The 10,258-nt window shown below is 38.2% G+C and overlaps 1 protein-coding gene across 1 annotated transcript; it reads left to right on the top strand.

Annotated features, from left to right (window-relative positions):
- Window positions 1–2,644: 2,644 nt before the first annotated feature.
- LOC135569235 (zinc finger protein with KRAB and SCAN domains 7-like) lies at window positions 2,645–10,019 on the top strand. Its single transcript, XM_065016015.1, has 3 exons — window positions 2,645–3,166; window positions 8,041–8,299; window positions 9,111–10,019. The coding sequence occupies exons 1-3, from the start codon at window positions 2,645–2,647 to the stop codon at window positions 9,551–9,553; spliced, it is 1,224 nt and encodes a 407-aa protein (XP_064872087.1). The 3' UTR covers window positions 9,554–10,019.
- The last annotated feature ends 239 nt before the right edge of the window (window positions 10,020–10,258 follow it).

Raw genomic sequence — 10,258 nt, 5'->3', positions numbered from 1 at the left:
GTTGGTAGAAAGACCCACCTCATTGGTTAATATTCCCTGTAGTAGAACCATCTGTTGGGTTGGTAGAATGTGGAAAGACCCACCTCATTGGTTAATATTCCTGTTGTGCATCGTCTTTCAACGCTCCAATACCTGATAATGACCAAACCTGTTTAGGCTTTTTGGGAATTTAACTTCAATTAACCTGAAAGTGTTCATAGTATAAACATCTGCTGTGTTGGTAGAATGTGGAAAGACCCACCTCATTGGTTAATATTCATTGTAGTAGAAACATCTGTTGGGTTGGTAGAATGTGTAAAGACCCACCTCATTGGTTAATATTCCCTGTAGTAGAAACATCTGTTGGGTTGGTAGAATGTGGAAAGACCCACCTCATTGGTTAATATTCCCTGTAGTAGAAACATCTGTTGGGTTGGTAGAATGTGTAAAGACCCACCTCATTGGTTAATATTCCCTGTAGTAGAAACATCTGTTGGGTTGGTAGAATGTGGAAAGACCCACCTCATTGGTTAATATTCACTTGTTAATATTCACTGTAGTAGAAACATCTGTTGGGTTGGTAGAATGTGGAAAGGCCCACCTCATTGGTTAATATTCCCTGTAGTAGAACCATCTGTTGGGTTGGTAGAATGTGGAAAGGCCCACCTCATTGGTTAATATTCACTGTAGTAGAAACATCTGTTGTGTTGGTAGAATGTGTAAAGACCCACCTCATTGGTTAATATTCACTGTAGTAGAAACATCTGTTGTGTTGGTAGAATGTGTAAAGACCCTCCTCATTGGTTAATATTCACTGTAGTAGAAACATCTGTTGGTTGGTAGAATGTGTAAAGACCCTCCTCATTGGTTAATATTCACTGTAGTAGAAACATCTGTTGTGTTGGTAGAATGTGTAAAGACCCTCCTCATTGGTTAATATTCCCTGTAGTAGAAACATCTGTTGGGTTGGTAGAATGTGGAAAGACCCACCTCATTGGTTAATATTCCCTGTAGTAGAACCATCTGTTGGGTTGGTAGAATGTGTAAAGACCCACCTCATTGGTTAATATTCCCTGTAGTAGAACCATCTGTTGGGTTGGTAGAATGTGTAAAGACCCACCTCATTGGTTAATATTCACTGTAGTAGAAACATCTGTTGGGTTGGTAGAATGTGGAAAGGCCCACCTCATTGGTTAATATTCCCTGTAGTAGAACCATCTGTTGGGTTGGTAGAATGTGGAAAGGCCCACCTCATTGGTTAATATTCACTGTAGTAGAAACATCTGTTGTGTTGGTAGAATGTGTAAAGACCCTCCTCATTGGTTAATATTCACTGTAGTAGAAACATCTGTTGGTTGGTAGAATGTGTAAAGACCCACCTCATTGGTTAATATTCCCTGTAGTAGAAACATCTGTTGGGTTGGTAGAATGTGGAAAGACCCACCTCATTGGTTAATATTCGCTGTAGTAGAAACATCTGCTGTGTTGGTAGAATGTGGAAAGACCCACCTCATTGGTTAATATTCACTGTAGGAGAAACATCTGTTGGGTTGGTAGAATGTGGAAAGACCCTCCTCATTGGTTAATATTCACTGTAGGAGAAACATCTGTTGTGTTGGTAGAATGTGGAAAGACCCTCCTCATTGGTTAATATTCACTGTAGTAGAAACATCTGTTGGGTTGGTAGAATGTTTAAAGACCCACCTCATTGGTTAATATTCACTGTAGTAGAAACATCTGTTGGGTTGGTAGAATGTGGAAAGACCCACCTCATTGGTTAATATTCCCTGTAGTAGAACCATCTGTTGGGTTGGTAGAATGTGGAAAGACCCACCTCATTGGTTAATATTCCCTGTAGTAGAACCATCTGTTGGGTTGGTAGAATGTGGAAAGACCCACCTCATTGGTTAATATTCCCTGTAGTAGAACCATCTGTTGGTTGGTAGAATGTGGAAGTAGGTTTTAAATTCATACTTCTTACAAATCTGCAGTTGTCTAACTATTATATATAATTATTTTATGAAAGAAATGTAAAAAATGCACTTTTTGTCTGGAAATAAAATAAACATGTATCTGCGTTAACCACTCCAGTCAACAGATGGCGATATGCGTTTTTCAGGCGATGCTATCAGAGTGACGTATAATGTAGTGGACGGGACGCTTCTTCAACAACATCTCGTCAGCCACCTCGGTAGCTTCCTAGCGGAAAGGTTCAAGCTGAGGACGGTGCCAAGATGGCTGCTTGAACAGACGCTTTTTTACCGAGCTCCGTACCAAACTTCAGAAAGATTGTGAAAAATGTAAATAAAAAAATGTTTAGTCATTATTATCTTTATTTGTTCAAGATATAAGACCTGTGACTGGAATGATAATTGGATCATTTATTTCAGCATGTCCATGCAAAGTCGTGACAAAAAAAGAAAGGAAAAAGTTAGCCGTTCTATTGCTAATCAACAAGAGAGAAACGTGCTTATAGACAACTGCCATAACTACACTTGGCCTTGGGATAATATCATGCTTTCGAATGCTGAAGATGACGAATTCCCCTCTTTACCGGTTACTCCGTGCAAACCTCCACCCTCCAAAAAACCCAACATGAACTCTGACATCGTTACTCATCAACTCCAGGTGTGACGCCATTGAGAAAATGGTAGCCGCGAACACCATGGTTATCGAAGGCTTGAAAAAGACTGTGGAGTTTGCATGTGGTGAAATTAATGATGTGAAATCGAGAGTGGCAAAAGTTGAAAAAAATGTGGAAAGGGTGGAAAAGAATAACAATGTCTACAATAGACGTCTCAATGATCTGGAACAATACACAAGAAAATGGAACCTGAGACTCTACGGCTTGCCAGAGTTGGAGAATGAAGATGTGCGAGGAGAGGCTATCCGTATCTGCCAAGAAGTTTTGCCTGCAGAGAACAACAAAGTTGGTGATACCATCAACGTTGTGCATCGCCTCGGCAAGAAGCAACAGCAAAGCGATTCAAGACCCAGGGGTATCATCATCCTATTCACTACCAGATTCTACAGGGATGCTGTCTGGAAAGCTGCTTGGAAGAACGCCTTCCTTCAGAGCCATGGTATGCGTTTCGCCGAGCATCTCAGCCCGGAAGACATAGAAAGAAGGAACAAGTTGTGGCCAAGGATCAAGATAGCACGAAGTGAGGGGAAGGCTGCTTACTTCGTAGGAGGACGAGGTTTCATCAACGGTTCAAAAATCCATATTCCTCCCTAAAATCTCACCAGAAGGAACAGGTTGATGGTTTCAGCCATGGTATTCTCATTTTCCTTATGTGGTTTACCTAACAAGCATCAGGTGACTATTTTACAGGAATACTCAGGTATTTCAATTCATTAGTTTGTTCTTGTATGACCAGAAGTCCTATTTTGTTTACAAACTTACGAAGAAGATTGAAAGCTGAATTTATGTTTTATGTATACAGTAACTAAGATACTGTTTTAAATGGCATACAGGTCTGCTCTGACTTTACACGGTTATTATTCTATTTAGTTATTAATATTTATTTCCAGAAAAGGTCTTAGGAACGTTTATATGTAAAACATTTTGTTATTCAATTATTTTATGATCAGTTTTCATATGTACTTAATATAGTAGTACCCTTTTATTTAAATTATTATTTGTTGTTTTATTTCTCAGAATAGTTCCTGATTACACTAAAGAGGGTTTTTAGTCTCTCTTACTACAAGAACCCTTGGTTTGGTCTTGAACATAATTTCCAGTTGAGTTGAATTTCAAAGGTTATGGAATAAGCTATTTTCACTTTAAATGGACTTAAATGGTGCAGATCTCGGTTCCTTATCGTTTACGTTCACTGCTCCTACGTCTTTGACTCATCCTACTACAGTTTATACTTTTATATAATCTTTGTTGTTTTGTCTTTGTCTATAGTTTCTCTTAATGCTAGGGGGTTACGAAACAGTGTGAAGCGCAAGGCCTTATTTTTATTTGCTAAACAATTTCGAACAGATTTTTGCTTTTTTCAAGAGTCTCACTCAATTTCTGCTGATGCCAACTTCTGGAGGTCACAGTGGGGCAACGATATTGGGCTTTCCCATGGATCTGAACGCTCTGCTGGTGTCACTACAATGAAAAATACCTTTGGTGGTAATATTCCAATTTGTAAGTCGCTCTGGATAAGAGCGTCTGCTAAATGACTTAAATGTAAATGTAAATGTAATATTCTACACTCGGAATGTGACCCCTTTGGTCACTTTATTTGTCTTGTGATCAGTTACAATGACATTACGCTCATTACTGTAAACTTCTACAGGTACAACACCAAACATGAGAATGATGAGTTGCTTGAATCTATAAAGAAACATATACTGCATTGGTTATCTAAATTTCCCAATTCGTTATTATTGATAGGAGGGTACTTTAACATTACAATAGATAATTCAACTGATAGATGGCCCCCAGGTAGGCCAACCAATCAGAATTTGGGTTTAATACTTTTTATGGAAAAGTTTGATCTTACTGATATATGGAGAGAGAGGTTTCCGGGCGAAAGATCATTCACTTGGAGTAACAAAACAGGCTCCAGACAATCCAGAATAGATTTTTGGCTTATATCCAAATGTATTGATAGTGAGTGTGTTACTACAACTATTTGTACTACTCCCCTAACAGACCATAAGGCTATTTACATTGATATCAAAATATTTACCCCTGATACGAACCTTGGTAGAGCATCCTACTGGAAGATAAATAGCTCATTATTAAATCATGATATAGTTACATTTGAGGTTAAAGATCTGCTCTCATACTTTTGGGAAAAGGCTTGTGAAGAAAAATCTTATTGCAAGAACTGGGAGCTCTTTAAATTTGAGGTGTCCAAATATCTTAGAAAATATGGTAGTAATCTTGCTAAGACCAGAAGAGCTGAGGAGGAAAAGGTGATCATTAAGATAACTTCCCTTTCTCAGAGGTCCCCAGCTGACCTCTTGGGGGAGGAGAAGATGGAACTAATTGAGTTACAAAATAAACTGGATAATATATATAAATTAAAAGCAGAAGGAGCCTTTATTAGATCTAGGAAAAAATGGATTGAGGAGGGAGAACAGAATTCATCCTATTTCTTTAGACTTGAGAAATGTCACTCTAAAAATAACACTATCCATAAGTTAAACATTGATGGTGTTATTACAGGTGACCAAAAATGTATCACTAAATACTGGAGCCATTTTTACAGAAAATTGTATAGCTCTACGTACTGTCAGGAATCCACAGATATGTTTTTTAACTCACTGAATAATGTTCACTCTATCAGTGATATAGAATCTAAACAGTGTGATGAACCCATCAAAGTTGAAGAGATTATAGAGTCTATCAAACATCTAAAGAACAATAAATCACCAGGTGTTGATGGAATTACATCAGAATTTTACAAATTATTTTCTGAACAAGTAGCTCCCTTCCTATTTGAAGTCTTTTTAGAGAGTATTAAAAACAATGTTCTCCCTCCTACAATGAGTCAGGGGTTAATAACACTGATACCTAAGCCTAAAAAAGAAGTGCTGTTCATCGATAACTGGCGTCCAATTTGTCTTCTTAATAATGACTATAAGATATTAGCCTCACTACTTGCAAAAAGAATTAAAGAAGTCCTGGATGCAATCATTGATGAAACACAGTCTGGCTTCATGAGGAACAGACATATTTCTAACAATGTCAGACTAGTATTAGACGTACTTGACTACTCAGACCTAATAACTGAGGATAGCTTCATATTATTTTGAGATTTTTATAAAGCATTTGACACAGTAGAGCATCAGTTTCTCTTCCACTCCCTTGAGAGACTTGGCTTTGGGGATTTTTCTGTAAGGCTATTAAGACTCTTTATGCAAATGGTAACAGCTCTATCAAATTGAAATATGGCACCTCACCTAGATTTGAGTTAAAGAGAGGAATTAGGCAAGGTTGTCCTATCTCTCCGTACCTGTTTTTATTAATCACCCAACTTCTTGCAAATTCTTTAAATAATAGTCCTGTACAAGGTATTTCCATAGCTGGTAAAGAAATTATTATAAGCCAGCTGGCTGACGATACTACACTTTTTCTGAAAGACGCTAGTCAGATTCCCATATCGATCAATGTGATACTACAATCCTTTTCCAAAGCGTCTGGTCTATATCTTAACATTAAGAAATGTGAACTCATGGCTGTCAAAGATTGTGTGACACCTTCATATTATGGTATTCCAGTAAAAGAAGAACTTACATATTTAGGCATAACCATTACAAAGGATCAGAAGTCTAGAGGCTTACTACATTTTAATCCTCTTATTAAAAATACCCAGAGGAAACTAAATCAATGGCTACAGAGGGACTTATCTTTAAAAGGTAGAGTCCTAATAACCAAGGCTGAAGGTATCTCTAGACTAACATATGGTGCTCTATCTTTATATCTTGACCGTAAAATAAGCAAGGAGATAGACCAGATGCTTTTCAACTTTCTTTGGAGAAACCGTACCCATTATATTAGGAAAACTGTTGTAATGAACACTTATGAGAATGGTGGACTGAATTTTCTGGATTTTACTACTTTAAATAATACTTTCAAGATCAATTGGATAAAACAATTCCTAAGAAGACCCACTTCTATCTGGAATTTTATTCCTCATCATGTCTTCTCTACTTTTGGTGGCCTTAACTTCATGTTGTTTTGCAATTATAATATTGACAAAGTTCCAGTGAAACTTTCTGCTTTTCATCGGCAGGTTTTCTTGTCATGGTCCTTAATTTATAAACACCATTTTTCTCCACACAGATATTATATATGGAATAATGGGGATATATTGTATAAAAATACCTCTCTGTTTTTAGAATATTGGTTCAGAAATAATATCCTATTGGAGCCAACTGGTAAATGCAGAGGGTTTTTTACTCAGTTATAAAGAATTCTTATCACTTTACAAGGTCCCTGTTACACCTAAATATTTTGCAATTGTTTTAGATGCCATTCCCTCAGGTGTTGCTATGTTATTCAGGAACATGTCAAGACCTGACCCTCAGAGCCTACCTTCTGTTGACCCTGTTGACTCATCAGTAGGAAAGATTTGTTTCTCTTTTGGTCCATTCAACAACAGAGCGATACGATCCTTGTTTCAGCAGGATGTTGTATCTATACCTTATGTCATGCCTTATTGGAATGGATTTATTGATAATATCTGTTGGAAAAAAGTTTGGATGTTGCCACACACATACCTACTTGTTAAACAAAATTAAGAAAGTTTCCTTTAAAATTATTCATAAATATTATCCTGCCAACCACTATATGAAGAAGTTTAAGGAAAACATCAACTCCAATTGCTCCTTTTGTAATGACCACCCAGAAACAGTTGTGCATCTTTTTTGGCATTGTATGCATGTAAGAAAAACTGTGGCAAGACATCAGTAGGTTTATAATTGAACACATTTATGAAGATTTTACACTATTGTGGAGAGATGTACTGTTTGGATTCTTTACATACAATAGAAATAAGCGGAATCATTTTTATGTAATTAATTTCATTATTCTTTTGGCCAAATTTCATATACACAAATGTAAATTTACAAACAGAAAACCACATTTTCGTACCCTACAAAAATAAATTGAACTGTATTTTAAGACGGTTAAATGCTCTACTAACAAAAAAGTTGTTAGAATTGTAAGCATATGCATGTCCATTAAGGTCCTTGTGTAATTGTAATGTGATATTGTACCTCCTAGCCCCGCCCCCAGCCCCGCCCCTAGCTCGATTGTCCATTGTTTGTAATCTATGTATGCTTGTGTTCCCTCATGTGCTTTATGTATTGATTTGTTGTTAATAAAAAATTAAAAAATTAAAAAAGGAAACGTTCAAGCTGTTCAGACTGCTTCGGTCTATATTTACTTCTGTATTTGGAACATAATTCTGTCTTTTAACTAGTTTCCCCATTTCATGTCATATTTCCGTTTAGTCAGGTAACGGTAGCTGGCTTGATAAATGAGCCTATCACTAGGCTAGTCGCTAACTAGCTAGGTTAGCTGGCTAACATCCCCGACCATGAGCTCAGCAAGCTGCTGCCCTCCTGCTAAAAAAAGAGGTCTGCTGGAAGGAGAAAGAAGGTATTTGGCTGAACGTTGTCGTGAAAGAGGAGAATGAAGAGGAGGATGTCACAGTAAACGATGAAGTAGAGGGTGAGGCTGTTACACAGAAAGAAGAGGAAGAAAACGATTATACTTTTTTTGGAGTGAATGAAGGAGAGATAACTGTCATATTGAAGGAGGAGGAGAGGGAAGAAGAGGAGGAGACAGAAGATCTGAGTAACACCAGTAAGTCCTGTCTTGAAAATAGTTGTTGAACTGATACGTGCTTTTAAAACGGCATTCTACTCTAGTTCTGAGCTTAAATGCCGTTTTTTAATGTAGGAATTGATAAAGCTACACTGTAAGATGTGAATACCATCAAGAAGCTGCCCAACAACAAAACGTTAACAATGGATTTGCACCCAAAATCACAACTTAAATGTCTCACGGAATGGACTTGACTTCATTCAATACTGCAATTCCACTGTACTAAACTGGAGGCGATTTACAGCCCACCGTTGACTGCGGTCAAGTGAGCCGACAGTCGCAAAACCGCAAAACGCGGTCAGGCCATCTGCTCTTCGGTTTCTTCCTGAATTTGCGTGCGTGAAAACACTTTACGGAATGGTGTTTTTTCAGGTAGGGAAACTGAGTTGAATGGACTCTCATGCAGAGGTAGTCGAGACGATGGCTACAAATCATTACAAGCAAACCGTTTGAAGCACACTTATTCAATCTTCCATAATAAAAATGATACCAAATCGTTTATTTAATTTCCGCGTTATCATAAAGTACTTTATCATTGCTAGAGTGTCAAGCGTAGGCTGGACTGGTGTAAACGCTACAACATACAATGACATTCTAGACCATTCTATAGGCCTCTCTGACTAAGAACCACACTGAGACCTGCATTTTGTAGTGGCTTTAATAACACTTGTGAAAACTGACTTCAGCTGATTGAGGGATCTAGTCTAGATTATACATCATAGGAAGTTTTATCGTGTGGAGGTTTCATTCAGGTCTCTGTTTAATTAAATCATCTGTTTGTCTTTGACAGGAGAGAGACCAGACTCTCCTTCTGACAGCAGGAAGAGTCCTTCAGGGAAACCAGACCCCGAGACGTCCAAACCAGCAGGACGACATCACTGCTCCCAGTTTGGAAAGAGTTTTACTCAGTTAGGGAGCCTGAGAACACATAAGAGAATACACACTGGAGAGAAGCCTTACCACTGTACCCAATGTGGAATGTCGTTTACCCAGTTAGGGAGCCTGAGAACACATAAGAGAATACACACTGGAGAGAAGCCTTACCACTGTTCCCAATGTGGAATGGCGTTTACCCAGTTAGGGAGCCTGAGAACACATAAGAGAATACACACTGGAGAGAAGCCTTACCACTGTTCCCAATGTGGAATGACGTTTACCCAGTTAGGGAGCCTGCAAACACATGAGAGGGGACACACAGGGGAAAAGCTTTTCCAATGTTCCCATTGTGGATAGAGTTTTGGCCAGGTAGGAAACCTGAACAAGCATGAGAGGACACACACAGGTAAGAAGATGTACCGCTGCTCCCAGTGTGGAGAGAGATTTACCCGGTTAAGGTTCCTGAAAGAGCATGAAGGAATACATACAAATACACAGGAGGAGAAGACATACCACTGCTCTCATTGTGGAAAGACATTTTCCCAGTCAGAGAACCTGAAAACACATGAGAGAATCGAGAGGCTCTGTTCTGACTTGTGTTTTTGACTGAGAATGTGTGTGTTTGTTTGGGCTGTCAGACTTGAGTTCACTTTGTGTAATGTTAGTGCACTATTTTTAATTGTGATTAATCCATTGTCTGAAAGGGTTGAAAACACACTGAAAACATCCAGAATACATCCTATATACAGCTAGAATCTACAATGCCATGTAAACACAAGATGACATTGAGGTTAAATAAAGTGTGATTTATCAATGGAACATATTTTGACACGTCCACTGTGTGTCTCTGTAGAGTCATAATATCCATAACAACTAGAGGTCAAACAGGGAGATGGTTCCATTCATTTTCCCCACAGGGCTGTGTTTTGTTTAGACTCACCCTGGTGTGATGTTTTGATAACCATGTAAACCTCTCTGGGACAAGGTGACTGAGGACACAGTGTGTTGTCAATTTATTGTCATGTTTTTAAAATGGTATAACTGCCTTTATTTTAGCTGGAC

The sequence above is a fragment of the Oncorhynchus nerka genome, unplaced genomic scaffold, assembly GCF_034236695.1.
Source record: "Oncorhynchus nerka isolate Pitt River unplaced genomic scaffold, Oner_Uvic_2.0 unplaced_scaffold_1180, whole genome shotgun sequence".
NCBI lineage: Eukaryota > Metazoa > Chordata > Actinopteri > Salmoniformes > Salmonidae > Oncorhynchus > Oncorhynchus nerka.
The sequence above is the reverse complement of the archived record's forward strand: the minus strand, read 5'-3'. Positions and strand labels throughout refer to the sequence as shown.

What these genes read in the sequence shown, in the direction of transcription:
- LOC135569235 (XM_065016015.1), top strand. Translation starts at nt 2,645, where the DNA reads ATGGTTATCGAAGGCTTGAAAAAGACTGTGGAGTTTGCATGTGGTGAA. An exon ending in AGGGGAAGGCTGCTTACTTC is followed by an intron (nt 3,167 to 8,040) that starts GTAGGAGGACGA and finishes CCATGAGCTCAG; the next exon opens with CAAGCTGCTGCCCTCCTGCT. An exon ending in AGAAGATCTGAGTAACACCA is followed by an intron (nt 8,300 to 9,110) that starts GTAAGTCCTGTC and finishes TGTCTTTGACAG; the next exon opens with GAGAGAGACCAGACTCTCCT.